The 26,351-nt window shown below is 40.1% G+C and overlaps 1 protein-coding gene across 1 annotated transcript in view; it reads left to right on the top strand.

Annotated features, from left to right (window-relative positions):
• Positions 1–2,792: 2,792 nt before the first annotated feature.
• ush2a (Usher syndrome 2A (autosomal recessive, mild)) overlaps positions 2,793–26,351 on the top strand; it is a 152,726-nt gene continuing 129,167 nt past the window's right edge. Inside the window, exons 1-13 of the mRNA XM_087178958.1 lie at positions 2,793–2,889; positions 3,109–3,246; positions 4,700–4,880; positions 7,422–7,585; positions 7,864–8,022; positions 8,186–8,414; positions 9,429–9,549; positions 9,780–9,927; positions 11,335–11,616; positions 14,321–14,496; positions 14,808–14,955; positions 20,774–20,880; positions 21,527–21,650. Coding sequence (XP_087035084.1) covers positions 2,793–2,889; positions 3,109–3,246; positions 4,700–4,880; positions 7,422–7,585; positions 7,864–8,022; positions 8,186–8,414; positions 9,429–9,549; positions 9,780–9,927; positions 11,335–11,616; positions 14,321–14,496; positions 14,808–14,955; positions 20,774–20,880; positions 21,527–21,650 — 2,074 coding nt within the window. The remainder of the gene's footprint in view (positions 2,890–3,108; positions 3,247–4,699; positions 4,881–7,421; positions 7,586–7,863; positions 8,023–8,185; positions 8,415–9,428; positions 9,550–9,779; positions 9,928–11,334; positions 11,617–14,320; positions 14,497–14,807; positions 14,956–20,773; positions 20,881–21,526; positions 21,651–26,351) is intronic.

The raw sequence follows: 26,351 nt of genomic DNA, 5'->3' as shown, positions 1-26,351 counted from the left end.
GGGGCTGAGGTGAACCAGGCTGCTAATACCTTCGCTAATACCAATCTGCATGCTGCCCTGTGCCATGATGTACCCCAGGAAAGAGACGATGGAGGCATGGAACTCACATTTCTCTGCCTTTACGAAGAGTGAGTTCTCGAGGAGCCATTGTAGGACCGTCTGGACATGGTAGATTTGCTCTTCATGGGACTTTGAGAAGATGAGGATGTCATCTAGGTAGACGAACACGTTGTGGTTCAACATGTCCCTCAGCACGTCGTTCACCAAGGCTTGGAACACGGCCATGGTGTTGGTTAAGCCAAAGGGCATGACGAGGTACTCTTCTCCGCAGGAGAAGAAGAGAGACGGATGATGCCGGCAGCCGGGGAGCCTTTAATGTAGGTCTCTATTGCCTTTCTCTCAGGGGCGGACAGGGAGTACAGACGTCCCTTGGGAGGGGACATGCCAGGCTGGAGGTCAATGGCACAGTCGTAGGGCCGGTGAGGAGGCAGAGACGTGGCCGTGGCCTTGCTGAAATCCTCTCTGAAGTCGTGGTACTCTGAGGGAACCCCAGCCACATCTGGAGCGATGCTGGGTGGTGACGAGAACAGGGATGAGGCAGCTTGTTTAAGGCAAAATTGATGGCAAGATGAGCTCCACCCCAGTATGGCCCCAGTAGTCCAGTCTTTGTGGGGATTGTGCGGACGAAACCACGGGTACCCCAGATTCAGGGGAATATGTGGACAGTTCAGGATATGGAACTAGACAGTCTCATGGTGGTTGCCGGACATGAGGAACAGGAGCCTGGTTCAAGGCAGCCGTTAGCTGCTGCATCTGGGCGACTAAAGCTGTCAGCGCCTGCTCATGGGCCGCTGCTGAACGTTTTGCTTCGGCTTGTGAGGCGGCCATCATGGATTCATGCTGCTGGAGGGCACTCTCAATCCTCTTAAAGCGATTCTGTGGTGAGGAGGGGTGTGCCGGGTCCATGACTGGCCAGATTGTACTGAAACAGGTGTTGGTAGGACCCAGTTGCAGCACAAAACACCACAGGGAAGATTGGTAATGACTTATTTGCAGGAATGAGGATGAACAGCAATATAGTTCAGGTCTATACACAGGTAAGTAGTCTCTTGGGGTTTGGAGTGGGCCAGGGGGCCAGGGCTGGAGAGCTGTGGGTCAGGTGAGTAGAGTGAGGTGACTGAGCTGACCCACACAGGTAAGAGTTTGAAGGAAAGCAACGGTACTGTAAGGAGAAGGCTGGAGACGTCGTCGAGGGAGCAGGAGGATCAGAACCAGCGGGGCAGACGAACCAGGAAGGAGCAAGCAGGCGGGTAATCAGAGCCAGACGAAGGATGAGGAAACCAGCAGGGAAGTACACACAAGACGAATCCAGGAAGACAGCTGCGTTGACGAAGCAGGAGTCTCTGACGGTGAAGATCCCACAGGTTAGACGGTAGGGAAACTCACGCTGCAATGTCGGAGCTGGAGAACGGCAAACAGTCACAGGGACAGGCAGATGGTAACCAGGAAGTGCACAGGCAGAGCTTGTGGTTGGGGACAGAAGGCTGAGGCATTTACTGGGGCAGAGACAAGGCAGGATGGTCAGAGATGAGCAAAGTCGATACCAAGAAGTCAGTCCGGAGATGAACGTTGGAAAGTTTTGCACGAGTACAGAGAACAATCTGGCAACGAGTGACTGAACCGGGGATGCATATATACTGGCTTGATGAGTGATGACATGAAGCTGAGAGCCCAAGGTGGAGCTGATGGCGCTGATGAGGTAGGTGTGGTCGGCCAGTGGGGTGAGACGGAGGCGGGGTAAGTGGAAAAACACTGAAGCAGCAGCGGCTTTGACAATATGTCCATATTTAAATTTTTTATGAGCACATCAATGTCATAAAAGCGATGCAATTAAAGCAATGTTCAACAATCAGTAAACGCATCTCATTCTGAATAAAGCAAAGATAACCTCTCCTTACCATCTTGAATTGGTACTTGTGGCAATTTGCCAATGAATAGATTACATTATGGGTCAGAAAATTATTACTTATGTACACAACAATGAACTGTCAGCAACTTGAGGGGGAAAAAAAGCAGAAGCTTTGTAGTTAAGGAGTTTGGATTTGGTTTTGTGACCAGAAGAATGTAGAAAATATATGCAGCCAGACAGAGGTAAAGCTGGTAGATGAGGAGAAGTTGAAAGTTTTTTACTGGATATGGCTTTCTGAGGTCATGAAGGATTTTTTTTACAAATACTTTTAGTAAATAGATTTTAATCTTTTTTTTTTTAATCTTTTTTTTTACTTTTACTGGCCTGGCTTCACTGTATGAATTACCACCAGTGTGTATGAGCATCACAGCTGCCTGAGTTGGTGAATCCATGACTAACTCTGAGGTGGTATCTGATCAGAGAGAAAACATGGCAGATGGATTCAACCACTGGCAGAACCACAACAGGACAAAAAGACTGATTATTGTGTTAAAACCACAGTTCAACACTGTACTGGCCCCACACAATTTTTGTCAAACTCTGGTGTGATGGCAGTGATTGGTGTCACTTTGATAACTGGAGTTAATTTTAGCATGACATTAATTAATTGTTTATCCATTTTTCATCTTTGGATCCTTCCATCTTTTATCTATTTATTACACCTTCCTTTTTTCTACCTTCTATCTTTTTATAGAAACACGTGAAAGGCCGCCACTGTGACACTTGTCATCATGGTTTCCACACCCTGGAGCATCGAAACTCCCTGGGCTGTCTGCCGTGTGTGTGTGACATCAGTGGCACTGTGCCAGAGGGTACATGTGATATGTGGACCGGACAATGTCCATGCCGAGAGGGGGTGGAGGGAGCACAGTGCACCAACTGTGCCCACAACTACTACAACAGGAGTTTAGACCTGCAGAGTAAGAGAACACAGTGCGAGAGCTTGAAGTTACATCCAAGATTAGTTAAACTCCTTTAGTTGAGTCATACTGTATATCATACACTATATAGTTTGAGAGCTTTATGTAAGTTATTTTGTTTTTGAGTTTTCAAAGTTTTTATGTTGTGTAAACAGTTACAGTTTGAGAGAAAAAGTTTAAGTATATTCTGGTTTCTGATGCTGTTTTCTGTCCTGTCAGAGGGGTTGTCCCAGGGCTGTGTACCATGTATCTGTGACCCCAGAGGAACAGTGGCGGGGACCATCTGTGATAGCACTACAGGGCAATGTGTTTGTGTCCCTACTCGCTATGGACAGGACTGTAGTAGCTGCCGACCAGGTGAGTCTGGATGGATGGATGGATGGATGGAACAAAAAAAGTTAGGGCACACACCATGTTGGCACAAATGCCCTGAGCAGCAAGTCGTTCGACTCTTGGCTCACTGGACTCTTTGCTGCATGTCATTACTCCTGCTCTGTCCCTGCATTGCCTGTCAATCTTCACTGTCCTATCAAAAAAAGGCACAGAAATGCCCCCCAAAAAATGTGTGTGTGCTTGTACGTGTGCATGTGTGCGTGTTGGCATGTGCTCTCTGCCAGATCTCCACTAAGTGATTGTCCTGCATGTGCCAGTTCTCAACAACAGCACGATAGAGAAGAAAGATTGGTTCCTCTCACTATCTCACTTTTTTGCGTGTGTGTGTGCATTAGCTCATGAATGTGTGAGTGTGTATGTATTTGTGTGTGTGGTTCGTCTTATGGGACAAGAGGTAACAGATGTTGTATTGTGGCAGTAATGGAGAAGGACCAACAGCATAGTCAGGTTTACTGTAACACAAGTTGGGAATATGTTGATGGAAGGATGTTAAAAAGAGGAACAGAGGACACAAGATAATAGTTATTATCTTACAAATACCCACAAAATCAAGAAAGGGTGATATTCAGTACTGTTATGAGGTAACAGTTGTACATTTTGCTATCATGATCGATTGTTTTTTTTCATTCCGCTGTTACACTGCATTTGGAAAGCTCAATTCCTACAAATTGTCCATCTTAATTTCCTCAGCTGCTAGTTTATGCCATTGTGAGTTCATTGCCAAAGTGGCTAAATAGAATATCTGATTTGTTTATTAGCTGCCAGGTCTTGAGAAAAATAAACCAAATTGATTTATACTTTAGAACCCAGAGTGCTTAATGTAACCTCAGACATACTTATTGGCTTTGTGCTAAATTTTATTACAAATAAATTGCAAACAACACCCCATAATGCTTATTAGGACAGCCATAAAATGAAGCAGGCTGTGTCCAAAATCGGTCATTCATTCATCTTATTTTATATTGAACACTATTACTCTATATAATCAGTTAAAAAATTACACTATTCAAAATATGCAGCGTGTATGATAGCTTGTTCATAGTTTTTATAATGCAAATGCAGTACTTTCAACCCACTACATAAGATATAATTTATTTTCAATAGAGAATTATTGCGTAGAAAACACTATGAAATAATATTAAATTGTAAGGTTTGTAATGTAAGGTTTTTGCAGGACGCAGCTTGGACATAAAATTATGTGTTTTGAGTTGTGTCTTCAGAAATCATCATGCGGATTCAACTTTTTAATCATAGAGGAAAATAAAGGCAATAGCAAAGGAAGGAATGAGGAAAAGAAGTAGAGAGGAGAAATTAAAAAACAGAAAATACACTTGCGGGCAGATGAAAAGATTGTTAAAGTGACTGACAAGAAATCAGATTCATCATGTTGCTTTATTTTATCTTTATGTCTGTCCAGGCTTCTACCTCTCCCCAAATCAGGGTGTGTGTGTGGAGTGTGACTGCCATCCCATGGGAGCATCGCAGCGTGGTTGTGAGAGCCAGACCGGACAGTGTGTGTGTGCCCATCCGTCATTGGGAGGGCGGCGCTGTGACCAGTGTCGTGAGATGTTCTTTGGATTCAACCCTGGCTTGGGCAGGTAACTATATAAAGTCAGTCTCACAGGCACACAGATGAACACCATATCTGTAGGTTTTACATCCTGTAAAACTTTTATCCATTAATTGCACCACTACTAAAAAAACATACACACACAGACATGCAGCGCACAAGCCAGCAGGTGCAGTCTCTGTAAAGACAGGTCACAGATAGGTAGCCAGACATATGACTTACATGAGTTAAGAGCTAATTTGACCTTCACCACTCATGTCTCCACCTGCAGGCTATCTCACACATGACAGACACACACAAACAACTTAAAACACACATGCACAAATGTAACTACACATTACACCCTGTGCAATACTGGTACGCACACACACACATACATTCCTCTCAACAGGGTGTAATACCAGATAGATGGTCCACAAACTGTGTGGCGTGTGATGTGGTGTAGTGTGTGTGTGTGTGTGTGTGTGTGTGTGTGTGTGTGTGTGTGTGTGTGTGTGTGTGTGTGTGTGCGCGCGCGCGCGCGTGTGCACGCATGCATGTGTGCGTGAGAGAGGGAGAGAGCGATCCGGTTGTGGCTGAGATCTCGTCATGGTAGAGAGGGATGGAGAGATGAAAAGCAACAGGGTGATAAAGACTGCTTCATGAAGAAGATAAGGAAGGGCAGCACTGGGAGGAAAATAGTGGAATAATATGAAAGAAAGGGGTTAAAAAGGACATTTCTGACATGGGTAAATAGTATCAGTGATAAAGGCAGAAAAACAGTAAAAGAGAAAGATAGAAAAACAAAGGCAGAGGCATAGGTCTTGTGAAAGGCATGCATAAATGAAACCCAGGCCACACTTGTTTGTACCAGTGGACAAGTTAGTCCGTCTCTCTCTCTCTTTCTCTCTCTCTCTCTCTCTCTCTCTCTCTGTTTCCCTGTCTTCACTGTGTCTCATCTTATTTTCTCTCTGTGCATGAAGAAGGACAAATTAAGTCTTAGATTATTACTGCTGAATGCTTTTAGTGTGTGTTTGCATATAGTATACATACAAACATACATATACATACAACACATTTAGTCCTGTGTCACTGTGAGAACCAGGTCAGAGAAATGCTGACCGCCGTTCCCCTCATTGCAGGGAATATTATAGTAATTCTGTCTTGAGAGAGACACACATTCACTTACAGATGATTTTATTATAAAGGATTACATATCTAATATTCTAGTATTCTAAAACCTACAGTTACATACAATGTGTGTTTATGTGACCTAAACATCTCTGGAAATGTATTTATTTATATATTTATATATTTATTTATTTATTTATTTAGTATATGGCACATTATCATATTGTAAAGATTTTATGTTCATTTGCACACAACATACTGCTGTAAATACAACTTCTATCTCTGCCCCTCTCTCTCTCCCTCTCTAGCGCACACACACACACAAACACACACACACACACACACAGACTGTACTTTGACGCTGATGAAAAAAGAGAATGGGTGTGATGTTGGTGTTTCCTTTCTCCTTGGGAATGGAGTGAAGGTCAAGTCGTCAAGGCATTTCTGTGTGTGTGTGTGTGCGTGTGTGTGTGTGAGTGGGAGCGAGCACCAGTTGACAGGACAAATTTGCGGCTCGTTATGAGACTGTGGCTTTTCACACAGTAATAAAGAAGGTGTAGTGCTGTGTGAGAGAGAGAGACAGAGCATTTGAGTACAGTATGTGGTAGTAAGAAAAACACATATGGACTGTGTGTGTGTGTGTGTGTGTGTGTGTGTGTGTGTGTGTGTGTGTGTGTGTGTGTGTGTGTGTGTATAAAGGTGTGAGGTAGCTGGCCGGATGATCACCCACTGCCCAGCCCTAGTGAGGGTAACACCACACTGGTGACCCAGACGCATACACCATCAGACACACACACACGTGTACACACACACACACACACACACACACACACACACACACACACACACACACACAACACACTTTGACAACTCTGAGGGGAAAGCAGCTTCTGTGAAGTTGGTTTCACAGCTAGAGGATGGTGTGTGGGATAGATGGTAGTGAGGGTCTCCCTCACAGTGTTAAGGTGAAGACCCAACACCTTTCAGACGCACATACTTATCCAGTTATCTTTGAAAATTTGCACACTAAGTGCATTCTCTGTCTCCATCTTTGGCCCACCATCCACACCCAAGCAATAGCTTTTACTCCATGACTCTAAAGCACTATTTTACAACTGTGCAATTATCAATTAACAGAAAAAGACAGCATGTGGTTGACAATATCTGGGTGATGGTTGGTTTATAAAACCGTGGTAACAGTAGTATTACTAGCTAGCTAACTGTTAATTATTCAGGTAACTTGCAATGTAATATAGGTGTGTATTCTGTAAGGTTTATATATTTTAAATGTAAGTTGGCAGTACTGTATGTGTATTTTTGTCAGTGTCTAACATAGTTCTGGTAATGATTTTAAGTGTTTTGGAATTTTTTTCAATCAACGAGGTGTAGCCATGAATGAAAATTATGGCCTGTACAAAAACATCTTTATGACTTCTTTTTTTTTTCTTTGCTTGACCAGGTGCCAGCCTTGTGCATGTGACCCAGTGGGCAGTGTAAATGGTTCATGTCATCCAGACTCAGGGGTGTGTGTGTGTAAGCTGCTGGTAACAGGAGTCAAGTGTGATGTATGTCAACCTGGAGCAAGTCATTTTAACCCTGCGAACCACTTTGGCTGCAGTAAAGGTGTGGTTTACATGTTAATAAACACACACACAAGATCACACTCAAACATACCAACCTAAGCATCAACAAAGATTCCGTCGATAAATGCACTGATTTAAAATTAATTCTTTGCAGTCCTCTTTTGGGGGTCTTACTGAATTATAGCTGACACTAATGACACATTTACATATAATCAGTATCACTGTGTTCTATAGTATGTGTCTCTCTAAGATTAGATCATTTAATCAGTTTAGTCATAAGTTTTATCTCTTTCTATTGTACTTTTTCTTTTTCTGCAGCGCCCTCTCAGCAGCCTGCACCAGTTGGTTTTCCTTACAGTTCTTCTTCCATTCATCTCTCCTGGCATCCGCCTGACTCCCCAAATTCAAATAGACTTAACTACACACTAATCAGAGATGGACAGTCAGTGCATAGCATCCAAAGTGTCTATCCTTTCAGTAAGTATCCACACAGCTTTTCATACAACTATTATCTCTTTCTTACTGTTTCAAATACACATTATAAATACACAAATACACAAACATTGCTTTCTCTTGAATTTATCTCCTGCCACTGTAAAATCACTTTCCACCCTACTGTTTCCTTCTTCTTTTTCTTAAGGCCGTGAATCATTTGAAGACACTGGTTTGTCTCCCTACACCAACTACTCTTACTGGCTTATAACAGCTAATGTGGCTGGTGTGACAATAAGTGCATCGGCCTCATACCAAACCTTAGGTGCACCACCTGAAGCAGACCAGCTCCGTTTACACCTTGTGGGACGACCAGGTTCAACCACAGCTAGCTTTAACTGGAGCACACCACGAAATGATACAGGCCCAGTGGTAAGGTAAGGAGGGAAGACAAGGAAAGCACTCAGGACACCAGAGTATCAGCAGCTGTTATTTATTTATGAGGTGCTATATGTAAGTGTCTTGATTTGAAAATTCAGTTGCTGCTGACCAGCAAGCCCCGACTCACTCCGCCTTGGGTTGCGATGCCTGCAGGCAGGTCTCTCCTTCCTGTAACTGTAACTCTGCCTTCTTAGACTGCAGCTGGTGATGGTAGTTGTTGTTCTGGTCAGGTAAAGAACTTGTACATGTGGCGCAACGCCAAACTTGCCGAGGCTGCAGAGGAGATCAAGGACTGCTATCGGCAGCTGCAGTTAGCGGGCTAGCTGTTTAACAGTTGACAGTGGGCTGGTTAGCAGATACTGACCTTTTGAAATTAAATATCTAAATATAGCACCTTCTAATGACACAATCTGTATGATTCATCTAAAAGGTAGAACATGCCACATGCCAAAAGTAAGTTGTTACATGTTGATATAAGATTGTCAGATTGCCCACAGAAGCCTTTCTTAGAGACAGAAATTGCTGCAAAATGTGCTGAATTTTTAATCCCTTCAAGCAAAGTAGAGTGAGACTGGCAGTAAAGCAGATGAGTCAAAGGACGGACCAGTAAGCACATTTGTAGGGTATCCTAAGTGGGAGAAGGGCATAAGTTTTCTCTTCAAATCAGAGATAGACCAATGCTAGGTTTTATTTATTTTTATCTTTTTAAGATTATTTTTGGGACATTTTTGCTTTTAATTGATAGTGTATAGTTGAGAGGTAGAGAGGAAATGAGCAGAGAGAGAGAGAGAGAGAGAGGGTGATGACCTGAAACAGTAGCCTTACAATTCAAACTAGGAATGCTGCAGTGTACATGGTACAAATCCTAGCCCCTTGGCCCCTGTGACATCCCAGCACTAGTTTTTTAACTGAACCACATTACAAAAGCATGTGGCCTAGTAGAGTGACTGGGATGGATGAAAAAATTAAGAAAAGGGGAACTGATTACCACAATTTTTTGTCTCCCACAGGTTTGTGTTATCCTCCACTGAGTCATCTAGGCAAGAGCCCATCATTCACTACACAGGCTTATCTACAGAGGCGGTGGCAAGTGATCTAAAGCCCTTCACCCAATATATTGTAATACTGGAGGTAAGTGGCAGACTGCCAGTGTTTTTAGTGCCTACATCTCTTTGACTACAGCACTAGTCAAAATTTAAAGACATAATACTCATTCCCAATAAAAATACAGATATGTGAATCAACTCTATCTTCAAAAGAATATAGCAAATACGCTTCAATCACAGTTTTTCAACCAGTTCACATTTTTAGCATATAAAACCTAAGAAATGAAAATGACAAAGTCCTAACCTTGTCCACAGGCATGCTCTTCTGGGGGGTGTACTTCTACCCAACCACTATCTCTTCTGACAGCCTCTGCCCCCCCTCAAAACCAACCTCCACCCAGAGTCACTGCTACAGGACCTCATACACTGCATGCTTCCTGGGAGCCCCCCAGTCAGCCAAATGGTAGGATCCCAGACTTACAAATGCATACGGAACAGCACATGTGGCATGTAAGACAGTTTAGAATAATTTGTGTGTTTACTTGAAGTATATTACAACTAAATGACACAACAAATATAGAAATTATTAATGTCAATGTCAGAATAAATAATAGAGCAGAATAATCACACACACATACAACAGATATTTTAGGAAACATGAAACGCTAGCTTAGTGCTGTGGCTTTTCGGCTTGTGTCACTCAAGAAGTATGAGAATCAACTAACACCTCCACACACACACACACACACACACACACGCACACACACACACACACACGCACAAATACACTCTGAATTGGAACTGCCTTTGGTAAATCCAAAGAGCTTTGTAACGGCTCTAAGGCTCAGTGTCATACAAAGCCCTGTAACCTGGGTTTCTCTCTCTGTTTGTGTCTCTTGTTTTTTTTTTCTCTCTGTCTGTTAATCTGTTCCCCAGTGTCAGTAATCCCTGTTACATGGGTTTCTCTATGTCTCCTTCCTTCATTTTCTCTGTCATCAATTCAGTATTTAAAGTACCGGTTTCTTCTGATGCCTTTGGCTTACTAGGAATGGATTTAACTCAGGGCAACAGGGACTAAGACATTGATGACATTTTCAATTTTCTAATTGAAAGATAACTTTTGGAGTAACAGATATATCAGTGAAAACACACATAATTAAATAAGGCAAAGCACAGTAAAGTATTTTGTTGGCTGAGCAGTCAATACATAATGATTCACGTAAACTATTGTTGTTGCAGCTGTAACGGTTCCACATAAGCCTCTCTATATTATTAGATCTTATTTATATTTATACTTATAACAAAATTTGGACACTCACTTATTCCATACTGGGTTTCTAAGTCTCTTATTGTGTTTTGCTGCTGCTCTGTCCTCAGCAGTGTCAAACACTGTCATTTTCCTATTAACAACTGGAATAGAGCATGTGAGATTAGGACAATAGACTGTTTTCCACCAGAGAGCTAACAGACTAGCCGCGACTTAGTCATTATTAGCTTGTTTTCTACTACAGGGCCAAGCACTGGCAAGGGCTTTCTCATTATTTGTGGTGTTTTTCTCAAAACAACATTGCTATGTATGAAAAAATGTTAGCATCCTGTTTCCATTGGGGATGTGTATTATTAAGCAGGGCTACAGTTTCTAATACACGCTTGATACTTTGAATCTTTAATCATAAACAGGTTGAATTGGCACAGGGACACCACTTAAATAAAGAAAAAAGTTAATTGTGTTGTAGCATTTCCCAATTATTACTGTAGCTACAACTGTTGCTTCTCTTATTTATTGTTAGATATAACTGCTTTTTGAGGAGTTCTTTTGTTGTAGTCATCAGAACTAATCTCTTACACACTAATTTTGCTCTCTGTACAGGTGTTATAACAAGGTATGAGGTCTTTCTACGTGGACCACTGGAAACACAAAACCTTTCAAGTATGGCACTTGAGAAGAAAGTGTTCTTCAGCTCTGGTTGGCTGGATCCAAGTGCTTCCCTAGAAACACAGCTGACCAACAGGAGCACACTGTCACCTCCTGAGAACAGTACGATTATAGCAGGTCTGCAAGCGTTTTCCACCTATCAGATGAGAGTTACAAGTATCAATGTGGCCGGAAGAGTTACATCAGGGTGGACCACTGCACGCACCATGGAGGGAGGTTCGTATAAATTGTGATCATGGTTAAACTTGGTCATTATTACCGTGTACTCAAATACACCCCACGACTATAGAGTGTATCTGGGTTTAGTGTTGTAGTGCTGCGATGATTTTTTAATTAGTGTTTTACTGACAATGATTAGACATCAAACAAAATTACTTCACAGTCATCAGAAAGTCAAAGATAATGATTCAATGTTTTTTTTCCTTCGAGGGTTTTTAAAGGTTAGAGTCCTTGCCAAGTGGTGACCACCATGGCTGAATAGTTTTCTCCTCCGAGGGCGATTAGTTGATGGCTCCATAAAAATTCTGCATCTGTATTCTCAGTCGAAAACTCCCAAGGTCTCTTTTTAAATCGAAATTGAAAGTATTTTATACTAGAAATTATGGCCCAAGTTTTACTTCTAACTAATATAAGTCTGACCAGCTGTGTTCCTTGGTAGTTAGCGGTAGCATGCTCTATTTTACAGACAGGCAAGAAGAGCAGAACAACAAACTTAGGAGTTGAAGCATTTATTTACTGACAAATAGCCTTAAGTGCACATACATTGTACTGTTACATTCACAGCTATACTGCTGACTTCTAATGCCATGACCACACTGCCTGCATTGCGTCACTCTGCTGCGTCACTGCTACTGACAGCTCTGTGTCGCTACCAGAATGTTGGATTTCTTTTCATTATAAATTAAAATTCCACTGTCTCATTCAGATTCAGCTTAGACATAGATAACTATAGTGGAAGGTGTTGGTTTTAGGTAAATCGGTTGTCAACCTAGCTTTCAGAGACAATAGCCTCATACTGATGAATACAAACAGGCAATATGAAATCCTTTACGGGACAGAACGCTGTTCTGATCAGACGTAAGGAGAGATATAGCTTCCATGTAAGTATTGCTATAATTGATGTCTATTTTTAGCTTTAACTGGGCAAGCACTGCTTGCCTTGCTTGCCCTGATGGCCAGCCTCTGGTAGTAAGATAGGTAAGTAGGTTAAAAGTTAGTAGAATGAATTGTGGTGAATTGGAAAGATTATGAAGTCAAAAGCCAAAATGGCATGTAAATGTTGTGGTGTTGCAGATAAGCTGGAGGTTGCTGAACTTTCCTGAAGCGGAAAAATGCAGCATAAGCTGTGAGCAAAAACATTTTTTAACGAAGTAATGACAGAAATCCTAGATCTGAATAACCACCAAAACATACTAAAGTGATGTATTGGTCAAAATCTGCTCACCAGAGAATTTCACTGATGGATGTAATGGAAAATAAATTGTATTGAATAAATAAATGAAGAAAAAAGAAGAAGAAAAAAAACAAAGAGGTATTTGTCAGAGGAGATGAAGAGAAGGGAAGTAGGGAGGAAATAAAAAAATGTGTGTGGGGGAGGGGAAACTCATTAAGGTATTTGAATTTCAAAGAGATGATATGGCTCATTAGGACTAAACGATTGCCTCCAACATCAGTCTAAGCTATGTGTCTGGATAACAAGCATATGATAACACCATTTTAAATGTGGAGTGTGTGTGTCCATGCTTGTGCATGCACATGTGCTGTGTTAGAGAGAAAGAATGTGACTGTGGTTATGTCTACCATGAATCACATTTCACAGCATATTTCACACCTAGATGCCATCAACAGTAGAATAAAAGAATCCTTCTTTCTAATCTGTCATGTAATAGTGGCTGTCACAACCATAGAATTATGGAATACTTAAATCCATTAAATCCACATAATATCCATTAAGTCTAGATTTTTAATGTATGTCTTTGTATCTAAATTTGTATTTTGTTTTTGATTAACCTACTGTAAAAGGTTCATTTTTAATGTTAAGTGGCAGTTAAAAGCAAATGGTTCAACATTAGAAATCAGCAACAAAGGTTAGTAGTCTAATCCTTTACACCTCAGAGACTAGCAGCAAATCTAAGGTTTTACTGTCAAATACACATAATCTAAAAGAAAATGCATCTTTTTTAGACGTACTACTTTGCACTGATGTTCGACAACCAATAAGTGAAGTAGTAGTAGAATCAAATCTGAACTGTTGATTACTATGTACTTTTTGTCTAAACATTGTTTTTTATGCAGCCAAAATCACTCTGGGAAATGTTGCAATTAGTAAATGAAGTTGAAGACGAGGCATCTTTGACATGCATGGATTTAGCAGTGTGGTGAATTACATCTTAAGTGTCAAATTTTAAGTTGTTAGCAGGTGAGAGATTATACTGGCCACATAATTTGTGTTGATCACAGCTTGAATATTTATTATTTTTCATGTTCAGCAGGAGAAGGCTAACACTGTCATGCCTTCTGTTGCTGGTTACTAAGGAAAACAGATGCGTAACATTATGTAGCCATCAACTTACTTACACATTGAGTAGAAGAAAAGCCAGTTCTGAGTCAGGCTGGAGCCCTTTAGTCGCTTGTAGGTCTCTTTATCTGAGTAAAGCCAGACCAGTACTGGCACCACCGTCGGACTGGGAAAGAAATTCAGCCATGGACTTATCCCCTGGGACCAGCCTGTACAAATGACCGGCTATATGGAGATTGACAGAGCCAGAAGCCTTTTTAGCCGAAAAACGTGGTTTCTTCAGTGGAGGAAATTCTGCAGAGTCGCTTTTCACCTGAGCACTGGGTACTGCACTGTGCCATCTTGAGTAACACGTGTGATGTGTATATTTTCATATGCATGTGTGTGTGCCCATGTCTCCAGTCCCAGAGTTGATGGCTCCTCCAGAAGTGTCTGCACTGTCATCCTCCAGTCTCAAAGTTTCATGGAGCTCAACTGAGGGTCAAGGGGTCATCGCCAGAGGGCAGGTGACAGAATATTGGGTCAACTTGCTCACTGAGCAGACCAACAATCCCTATGCTCCTCCAGTGGTTAGTCAGGTAAGATGCACACACACATGCACTTGCACCCAATTAGTAAGGCAACTGAAAAACTTTGAAGCTTACCCACAGACTTAAGTTATGCCAATAGCTAAAAGTCAAGGTAAAAGGCTATATATTCTATGATTTTGTCTTTTTTTTTTTGAGGTTTGAGTTAAACTTATCTTTTAATGCTCTTGCATCCCCTCCTGATGCTCTTGTCTACTTCTTACCTCTTTTCTTCCATAGCTTTATTTTCCTGAAATTATATACTTCATTGTCACTACAGATTTTCACTATTTTCACATTTTCACACTGTCTCTCTTTTTCAGGTCTTGCATAGAGCCGGGCCATCGTCACAGCCTGTTTATATGGTGAAAGGACTGAAGTCTTACCATGTGTACAACTTCACTGTTACACTCTGCACAAAGATAGGTTGCATTACCAGTCTGCCAAGCACAGGACGGACCCTGCCAGCAGGTAAAACAAAAAGATCAGCACACAAACACACGTGAATGCAGACAAATATAAACAAATGTACACATTGCATCACACCAGTAAGCAGCTCTGCATAACTATTGAAATTACTATAATAAAGTAAATGCAAGCAGTGCCAATGTATTATCCCTTTGGTGCAGCCTATTCAAGGTGGGAATGTGGCGCCTTTATTCCACCTTGCTGGTCTGTGTAAAGGGTACAAACACGGAATGGGGGGGGGGGGTAATGGGGTAATGACAAGTCTTCTTAATGATTATATAATTTAAAAGATGCAATTGTCTGTTTAAAGGATTATGGCAGATCACTTACATACTGAGTGTAATATTGAATTACTTAAGTGCGTGGTGTTCATAACTACTGCAACACAAGCCTCTGACGTACTGTATGCACACACACATCCAAAAGCACATAGTCAGTCATTGGGTACTTGAGTGTCGACAGCATTTGTCGTGTTAACCAGAGGGGATATTCATGGCAAGCGGCAGTAAAAACAATTTACTGTTAATTACAAGGAGAAAAATGTGGCGTAGCTCACACTTCCTGCTGGCCATGAATCAAACACACACACACACAGTTACAGAAACACACATACGATGTCTCTCTCTCTCTTTCTCGCTCTCTTCCTTAGATTTATAACCATTATGGAAGTAGGATGAATTAGCTGTGTTTAATAACTCAGGCACAAATCTCTGGGAATGAGATGAGCACTAATTGATCAGTGCAGGATGACATAGACACACACACACATACACACACACACACAATTTTTATTCATTCTCTTTATCTGTCTGCTTCTTTCTGACAGTCTATTGCTTTCTCACTTTTTCACTCATAGCATCCATCACTCCGATCTCTACCTGGCGCTTTCACTTAAACACAAAATAGCACATGGCAGCAGAGAAACATGAATCATTCAGCAATATACATATCGCACAGACACGCACACTTGACCCTTCAACACACTTTTCCATCTGTTCACTCATGGTCTCTACTCTTGCTGCTCATTTTATGTTTTTTTATGTTTTGTTTTTGTTTTGTTTATTCTTTTAGGTGAATAGACAATGAGTGTGCTGAGTGGATGTGAAAAAAAACCTTTCATGTATAAATACTTGCTCAGGGATTTGTGCTTTTGAACATGCACTAAACAGCTACATCTGTTGACATGCCGAATATTTTCATTTCATACAGTTCTCAAAAAGTCCTTCCTTATGTTTATTGTGATGAATGATACTTCATATTGTAATCGGTGGACTTTTTAAATGTATATTTAATGGCTACATCTGTTGACACAGCCTCACTGTTTATTTCAAGTGATTCCAAAGACTTCTCTTGACTGTAATACAGTACAATACAATATGGCTTATTGTACCCAGTTGACTTTTTGAATGTATTTTTAACAGCCACATCTGTTGCCACCGTTTTGTTTCATCCAACGCCAAAGATGTCCCTTGTTTCAACTATAAGAAATGATAATGGCATATGCCGTTTGGCAGATTTTTCTTTTTTAATCTCAAAACTATTTGCATAGCATGTGCTACTCCGCTGGGTGTTGTGCTTCTGTTGGAGCTCCACACCTCATATTACTTTTTTTCATTTGGTTCAAGACTATCATCTTGAGAATTCACAGAAAACACTAAAGATTTTTAGAGAATAACCTAAGAGGGGTATTGGGAGGTGCACACCTCCTTAGAATTGTTTTACAGCTTTACCTCTCCCCCTTTATAAAAAGACTGGGCTGTAGTGTATCCGTATAGCATGGAACAAATGAGCTTTAATCACAAGATGGAAGAAAGTTCTGAAAAACTTTCGCCTTATTTTTGTTTTTGTGACCATTTACTGTATACCACCAAACGTACCCATTCTTACCTTGCAGAGAGAAGTCCAAACCAAAAGTATGTCTACATGTAATTCCTTAAGTTTCTTCCTCCTAAGAAATTTGGCCTCTCATTTTTATTAAAAATTCTCATCAACAACAATTCTGTTGACTAAAGACTTCCCACATGATTTCTTCACAAATCCGTCCAAAAGTTGGCCTTCCAGTATTATGCTACAGAAATCCCCAAACTGAGAAACAAACTCAGTTTTTGGAGGAAATTATCCTCACATTAAGTGAACTCCTTCTAAGAGCTACTTGAGCGCAGTACTGATGCGCTGATAAATCTACTGCACACAAGGCTGGGCCATTAGAGCCAGCTACCATCTGCTGTAAGTGAGCAGACAGCATCTGTGAAACCACTGGAGTTACACCAAAGCACATGACTAAACATTAGCGCGCACACTGAGACAGACGTAACGACACAAGGAAAGAGCTCTCTGTCCATGTGTGTTGATGCATATGCAGTTGTTTCATTGTGTGTGTCTCCCCACATAGTTATCGATCACGACGTAAAGTGAGTGGCTAATCAGGGGCTGATGGTGATGTTTTATGTATCCTACATCCATAAAGGCTTGTTCTACAAGACATACACAAAGAGAGACATACCCACATACACACTCACACTGTAACACCACTCAACAGAACAGGAACTTTATTGATTTACGCATAATTGGCCTGAGGCCCTTCTTGAGGAGAGAAATATGCATGGCAAGGGATCGCCATGTCAATAAGCGGTGTGCTTGTGTGCGTGGTGTAACTGTACGTTAAGAGGCTGTTAAGACATGTCAGTTGCTGTAAAAACAGAAAACACACACACACAAGCACAATTGCTCCTGGGAGCTGGCCCATGATTTAGCTGCTTCATTACCATGTCGGCAGCTAAAATTAACCTTTCTGGTGGACTGTTAACCTTGTGTGTGTGTGTGTGTGTGTGTGTGTGTGTGTGTGTGTGTGTGTGTGTGTGTGCGTGTGTGTGCGAGCGGGCATGTGTGTTTGAGCACACTTGTGATAAGGCAAGTGGCTTTCGTCAAACTGAATGTGTCATAGTGTTAAGTACATTTCAGTGAATTAACAAGCAGATACAATAAATGAAGACATGACACGCAAAGAATACAGGACAGCACATTAGAAGGAATCACTAGAGAGTAAAGCTGTCTTATATGACACAAAAACCATCATCAAAACCAACATAAACACACACACAGAAACACTCCACTGTACTTTGAAGCCTGTCAAAGTTTGTAATGCTTTTCCCCTGTTATGAACATTTTGTGGAAGAAGACTGGTTGTCCAATTTTTATTATGTGATGGACTTATTCACGGTTCCCTGTTGGCCGGAACATGTAGTTTCCCATAATTACAGACAGAAGACCTTATTCCCAAGAAGGCAGTAACTGATGAGTAAGTGAGAAAAGAAAATGAGTTAATGGAGGAATGGCATTTTCTGTCATTGCACACAGGATAAAGAGACAAGTGGTCCACAGAGTGGTACATATCAGTGCTACCCATTTTAAAATATGTTGGGATTCATGCAGTATATAATATTTTTGCCCATATTTTATTTTATGTTTTTATCCTAGAGTTTCATAGTTTTACCCAAAATCAGCTTTTTTTCCGTGACCTGCTCTTTCAAGTGTTCAACACACAATCTTGTCATAAATTGCAAGTTTCAAGTTTAAATTCCTACTGACAGAAAGCAACACACAAAAGCATTCATTTATGACATTATATCATCCAACAGAACAAGACTAGGTCAAGATAGGGATGTCATAATACCAGAACTGTGGTAGTAGCAAGCAGTAATTTAAATTGACTAACATGGTGACTGACCCATAGTGTGAAAAAAATCATTTAAAAAGTCAGTTTTATATTTTGTCACACTGAACAATGATGTCTACAAACGTTGTGAGCACCCAACTCTCGCTTACATTTACATTCACTCATTTGGCAGACACTTTATGCAAAGTGACTTCCAAGTGAATGACAACAGTAAAAGCTTCAGTGCAGTAGGAGGCCTTGAAGTGCTCAATCTGTTCAATAAGGCAAAGAGCAAGGAGATCAGGTAGAAGTGCACCAAAAGTGCTAGTTAGTCATGTTAGGGTGTTAGAGGTGTAAGGAGAGGAGGTGCTCTCGGAAGAGTCTTCTACAAATGAGATGGCAATTCCAGACACCATTCTTGGTGGAACACACTGGTCAAGAAGGCCAGTATGATTGAGAAGTTGCTGTGTTAGCCTAAACAAGATAACGTTGGCTTTGTGAATATTTTGTGTAGAGCATTGTTACAACAGACACCAACTGTTGTAATTTTCGCAAACAATAATGGTAACATTTCAGGTCATGAACATTTTGATTACATGTTGATGACACTTACATTAATGTGTTAACGATTGCAATTCACTCACCCTGAATTCTGTCCACAGATCCAGATGTTTGTCTTTGAGGTGCTTAGATAAATTTGAGATGTTTGTCAAATACAAAATATCTCCATACACCAGTCTTGGCGTGTTTTTTTTTTTCAGTCCTGGCGAACCTGTTGCTGCACAAATTTTCTGAATTTTGGCATCGTCTCGTATTTGTTCTTGTGACATCCCAAGTTAAAACCTAGTATATGTCTGGACCATGTCTTAGGCTATTTACATTCTTCCTGGTGTCAGCCCTCTATCAATTGGCTTCCTCCTACTCTTTAATACAGCGAATTCTCAATAAAGCTGTTCTCATTTACATATTTCCATCATTGACCATTTTGCTACTGGGTTTAACTTAAAAGCCCAGGAACCCTAGCTTGCCCTCCCAGTGGCTTGTGCTGCCTTATGTACAGATACTGCAAGACATAATTGTTCACAAGATAAAGGTCTCCTATAGACTGTTCACACACAACTAACTTTCCATTTTAGAGACTCAATGCCATACCAATGTCTCTACTGTAATCCTGTAGCTATCACATTTTTGAATTTTTTATCTACCTGCCTACTCTCTGGTGCCCCTAACACCAAAAAGAATAATTTGTTTTCTGGCAGATCAAATATCAAAGTAGTACACCCATGTTTAAAGCAAGGCTGTAAGCTGATGTACTGTGTATATATATGTGTGTGTGGGTGTGTGATCTAAATGTCACCATAGCTCAATTTCAATAGACTGGTAAGCTATCGATTGGAAGTAATTTATGGTTTGATGTGCCAAGATGAGCCACCTAAGACAAGCTGTCCACCTCCCTTTTAAGAGCTCTATTAGAACTCACACTAAAGATGGTCCGCATGTGTGTCACTGAGAGCTAATTTACTCCTACCATAGACCATTTAGACCATTACTGAAACACACACACACACACACACACACACAGAAACATGACGATGGAATGACACTTAATACACACACATCTTTCCCATCTCTTCACCAGTCCATCACTTGCTATGTTTCTCTCTCCATCCTTATATATCTCCTCTCCCCATATCATCCAGTCTCTGGTTGATTTATTTATGATACATGTTGGGACTGAAGCTCCAGTAGCTCCCAGTGTGTTTCAAAGGGACATTTAATTTAACATCTAAAGTGAAAGAAGGAAATTAAATTGACCCTCTGTTAAAAGAAAATGGGACATTTTTCCAGTCTGGCCATAAAATAGGCATGAGAAATGCACTGAAGTCATTCTACTGAAAAAAATCAAATCAAATCAAATCAAATCAAATCAAATCAAGACAACATAAAAATGTTTCTGAGTACGCTATTATTTGTGTCCGACTGTCTCTATGTGGCTGTGTGTCTATATGCTCGCATTTTAGATACATTGAACAAACAAAACACTGTTGTAAAAGTAAGAAGGAAGCTCACAAATCGACATATTATGAAAATGTGATTAAAAGTTAGAAAAGTTCTTATTTCCATGGAGTTGACATTCAGTCTAATTTTCTACCTTTCTATCCTCAGCTCCAACAGGACTGTCTCCACCTCGATTATATCCAGTAAATGGAACCATGATTCAGATAGACTGGGACCCCCCAGTCCAACTCAATGGACCACACCCACTATATCAGGTCTGTAAGAGTATTGGCTTACAATACATACCGTTTCTGCCAGTTGGCATTATTTTCTTAATTAATTTTTGTGTGTTTGTGTGTTTTAGCAGGAAAATATTCATACCCATGCACAGCCTACATAGGCCTGTGGAGTTGTACTGTACAGGATGTAATTTAGCGCACCACTTCATGTCAGACTGAAATATGTCGATATGGATGGATTGGCACAAAATTTGGTGCAGACATTCATAGTTCCCACAGGATGAATCATAATGACTTTTCTTCTGGTGCCAAGATGAGGTTGACATTTGTGATTTTAATTGAAAAGTCTTAACAGCTGTTGGATATAAATTTGCTACACACATTCAAGCCCCCTTCAGATAAATTTTAATCTCTTTGGTGATCCTCTGACTTTTCATCTAGCAGGGCTGTAGCCTCTTAGTCTTGTTTTATTGTTGTGTCTTAATTTTACCTGGACTTGTGAAATATAGTGTTTATTGTGATTCTGATATATGTAGCTGAAGTAATACGTACAAAGAAGTGTATGATTTTCTTAGCTTTTCATAGCTGCAGTTTTAATAAAAGAAATATGGCAATCTTAAAATAAACACTTGTTTCTGCAAACTGTTATTCTTATTTTTATTCTATGTTATTAATTTTCCAGGCGGAGAGGACAGATGTCTCTCTCTCTGACCCACACGTTCCTGTTGTGAGAGGAACCAGATTCCCTGGGAACAGTTACTACCAGTTTCCCGGTGACACTCTTCCTGTCAACACTGACTTTACAGGTAGTATGTCTAGTAACATGCAGATGTGTGTGTATAAGAAAATGGACAGCATATTTGTCTGCATTTCTCTAAACTGTGCATGTGAGTTTGTGTGTGCATGCATATATACAAGCCTCTGTTTGTGGATATGTTTTTGTGGTGTGCTGTGATCGCGCTCCATTCTCTGAGTCTTCTAGTGACATTCCTTTAGAATGACTTCCCCAGTCATCTTAAAGGTCAATTATCTTTCTGTTTACCAGCATCATTAGAGGGTTGAGCAGCACAGCCAAACATGTTCTGCTTCATCTGAGAACATCACCCAGTCTGACGCTCATAATTAATGACTGCTGATACTAATCAGTGGGATTTGAGCAGGCAAAGCTCTCCGACTGTCCTGCACAAACCTTGTAGCACCAGTTATGTCTCTCTGTGTGGACATGATGTTTAAATAGATAAAATCTTGCCATGTTGATGTTGTATTTCAAAGTGTCAAAATGAATTTACATTTGTTGGCAAACCAGTTTTTTTTTTTTTTTTTTAATTTGTGACAAATTCATATCTTTGTGCAGATAAGTTTTGATCTGTAATCTGTAATGTGCTCAACAGTAATTGAGCCAACAAAGCTGTCTGTGTTGGTCACATAATCTTGTTCCATCCAAAATACCAAAATATGTCTGCCCCCCACATAGTGGGATCCATGTACAGTTCATTTTAAATCTGAAATGCTAGGAGCTTACATAACAACATGATACTGAAGAGAGCCACAGGATTTGAATTTGACCTTTTAGTGGCCTTTGTGATGGGAAGGTTTTGAGTTTTGAATCAAAAGGAGGAAGAACTGAGTTGATGAAAATCGAGAAGTTTTTGTGTGCTCATCCTTCTCATAGTTTCCTTTCTCCACAAAGAATAAGTGTGTTTCATGAATCTGAGTGGCGTAAATGTGTGTGACTGTATGAATGTGAATAAGGTTGTGGTTGCAAATTATGTTTTTATTCAAACACAAGGCTGAGGTGATTGTTTTAATACCAGAAGAATTTCTTGCATTCTCCTTGTTCTTTAAAAGTAACGGATCACTCTTTAAATGTTAACGTTTCCTCCGAGTTCCTCTGGAACCAAATGGTAAAACAGTGTAGGTTGTCTTAATGTAAATGAGTAAACCCCATTTTGTAAAGAAATCCCAAGAAACAGCTGGATTGCCTCTTATTCTTTATCTTAACGCATGGTCTCTGATTCTTGTTCATTGCTCTCTCTCTGAGCGCTCTGTATTTTTTATATCTCAAATCAACAAGTGATGATTTTGATCATATTCACGCTCCTTCGGCTAAAAGGTAAATAGATTTCTCAGAATACTACCAGCAAATAGATGATGATTTTTGCTCTTGAGGGTTTTGTCTCATCTCCTCCACTCTCCTCCTTCATAAAGGGTAATGGATCAGACAATCACTTTCAGACCGGATCTATTGTGGACCATCAATGTGTCGGCAGTACTCAAACCATCGCCCTTTTACAACCATCAATACTAATAGCATCATCTACAGACAATTATTCCCATCGAAGCGCACGGAACAGCGAACAAATCAAAGCCAAATTGGATTATGAATGTAATGCAGTGTAATGCCCCCTCGAGAGTCAATTGATCACTGAGGAAAGACTCGTCAATCGTTGATGTCTTGTGGAAACCTAGTAACTCCAGCAATAACAAATTTTCATACGAGTTGAATAGTCTTTTTTTTGTTCCGTTTCATAATGACCGGATGATATTTCAATCAAAACACATCACAAAATTTGGACCATGCATTGATTTGAAATTGGATTCTTTTGAATCTTCAGAAAACTTTACATATGTTTTATTTGTTTGTTTGTTTTCCCCAGTGGTAACAGCAGATCACCATTTTTCTCCATCAACATTAAACACCTTTCTATGAACATTAATCATTTATTGTCTCCTTGGATAGTAAATCAAGGTTCTTACTGCAGACTTTTTCATTTCCTAAATTAAAGACAGATCTTTGAACAGGGACAATTTTGTTTGTGTTAAATTTAGTTAAGATCTAAATGGTTTACCCTGTAAAATCACTTGATATTTGCCCTTTCACCTTTAATTTTATGGCCACTTTACTAAAATAATTTAAGGCCAAATAGGTTGTTTTCTATGTGCCATTATTGTGATAGGAGTGCATATTTCCATAAATGATAAGTCTGTTCACTTGATTAACGATGCTTCTTGATGCTGAATGAATTTAGGGTACTTGAGGTCAATATTTACCACACTGAATCTTACTTTAGATAAAACAGGATTATAACGATATGCAAGCATGCTGTGATATGAATACCCTGAAAGTGCTTGTTTCCATAAATGCATGTTAGTCCATTTATCTTACCTGTAATGTTTCTGTATCCAAAGCCTTATGATGTGACTTCCTGCTCTCCTTGTTCATCTTTGAATTAAGGACTCTGTGTATTTCAGTTAAAACTAGAATGCATCTTTTAGAAAAAAAAGTATTTAAATGGTTACATGGTCAAAACAGATTATATAGTCCTCTCACCTCATTTATAATTCTTCAGTATTTGAGCCTGGAATGGGCTGATTGTAATGAGGATGATGGCCTGCTCATTTTTTCACTAATCCAGATGTATTTCTTCAACCCACAGTAAATGAAGAGAGATGAAACATCACAAACATATTTTAGAAAAAAAAGGGACAAAAAAATGAATGCAGGAACAAATAGACTTGGATAATTTCCAGACACATCTAATACAGTACGTTGCTGCAGCCCCACTGCAGCAACTGAGCAGGAAAGAGGGAAATGTTAAATGATACAAATTATTTTTCCTTAATTAATATGATTGATTGCCAGGCATTGACGTTGAGAGGAGAGGGGGAGAAATGTGTGAAGGGAAAGTTTGCACAGACATCATTAGTTTTTCCCCATTTAAAGATTAATCAGAAGAGGCTGGGCTCTTTAATTCTGTCATTTGTATATTTAATGGGCTGCTGCAGAATCTATGGGTGTAATTAGCTAGCTGCCGCGCTCTCATTAATACGCCAGGCTCTGATTAATGCCAGCAGAGAGCTAACATGACTGGAGTTATTCAGGTTATGTTGTGTAGATGATTACACACAACCTCCACTGTTTACTAAGACAGAGAGAGGAGAAACAATACAATAACACATGAAACAATACTACCTAATAAATAAGATTCTGTTCAAAACTTAAAATAGTTTAATATTGCTACTTGTTAATGTTACATATTGGGGAATATAACAAAAATTCTCTCGCCACAGCACAGAGACGGAAACATTGAGTATGAACAATCGACTCCATGTAAAGCGCTCCTTAATCATTTTTTATTTTTTAAAAACTCAATTTAAACAATGTAATTCTCTCACTTAAGTCTAGAGTTGATGGTGTGCGGCTAATTGGTTTTATGTACTTGTAGGTCATAAAATGTATTCTTTACAGTACATTAAGCAATATATCACTCATTTAAAATAACCCTTCAGACTTTTACACCAGACACCAGGACCGTGAACAGTTCATTGATATGTTTATTTACAAGGGTCTGTGAAAGCATTTCTCTTTCAGACTTGTCAGGTTCTGGCCAGAGGAGAGACTGAGTTGACGTGCTATCCTGTAGGCTGTGAAGAAGAACTTTCATGCTTTTCTATCACCAGTTGTGAGTGCCAAGGATCATAATGTTCTTTGGTCAGTTGGCTGGTTGGTCAGTCAGACTGTTAAACACTTTCCCCCAAAGTAGGATATCTTCACACGAAATGCATTAAATTTTGTATGAATATTTATGGTCCCTGACCAAAATTTCCACTACTGCGCAAGAAATATCAGAATGTAATGGGCAGATTGCCAGGAGCACACTGTGAACACGTTTGTGGTCCTCAGAGGATGATCCTGTAATCTATTAGATTGTTGAGCACATTCAGCCTCTTAAGGGGATGAACAGTTGATTTTAACAGCTCATGGTTGGTGCGACACTCAAGACAAACTTTGCAGTTTAAGGCATGTCACTTTTTTTTTATTTAGGAAACTAATAGGCCAGTCATTAAAGTAATTCCTTTGGGGAAGACAAGTAGCAATTTGAAAGAAATTCATCATATAGTATATTAAATCTGAATTTGATTAACTGGTTGTCTTTACTTTTTTTACAATCAAGTATTTATCAATTGTTTAACATTAAGCAATGACTTGTAAGGAATTAAGGTCTGTTGTACACAGTACAGCAAGTGTATGCGTGTGTGTTTGTGTTTGTGTGTGTGTGTGTGTGTGTGTGTGTGTGTGTGTGTGTGTGTGTGTGTGTGTGTACCATGTACTGTGTATGTGCAACAGTCACCTGTCATGATGTGTGCTCAGGTTTGCCTGTTGATGGCTCCAAAGTGGTTGTCAGTGTGAAGTAGCACAAGTCCTGTGGGGAAATCTGAAAGAAGTAATGCTGAGCACAAGCAGTGTCACTTAGACGTTGTACATTTGGACCAAACACCTTGGCCAAGCATGAGTTGGCAGTCTGTCCCTCCCTATCACACAGGCTCACAAAAACATACTGTTCATTAGTTATACACATATACAGAATGCAAAAATCTTTTTAAAACAAAGATCAAGAAGACATGCTTGTATACGTGATATACACAGACACATTAATAGTATCAGTAACCTGTTTGCCTTTGCAAATAATGTCAGAAAAACAATTTAAACTGTCCTTAACATAATT

The sequence above is a fragment of the Seriola lalandi genome, unplaced genomic scaffold, assembly GCF_002814215.2.
Source record: "Seriola lalandi dorsalis isolate HSWRI2012SDOR001 ecotype SW California unplaced genomic scaffold, Sedor1 jcf7180002054763, whole genome shotgun sequence".
In the NCBI taxonomy this organism is placed as follows: Eukaryota; Metazoa; Chordata; class Actinopteri; order Carangiformes; family Carangidae; genus Seriola; species Seriola lalandi.
The sequence above is the reverse complement of the archived record's forward strand: the minus strand, read 5'-3'. Positions and strand labels throughout refer to the sequence as shown.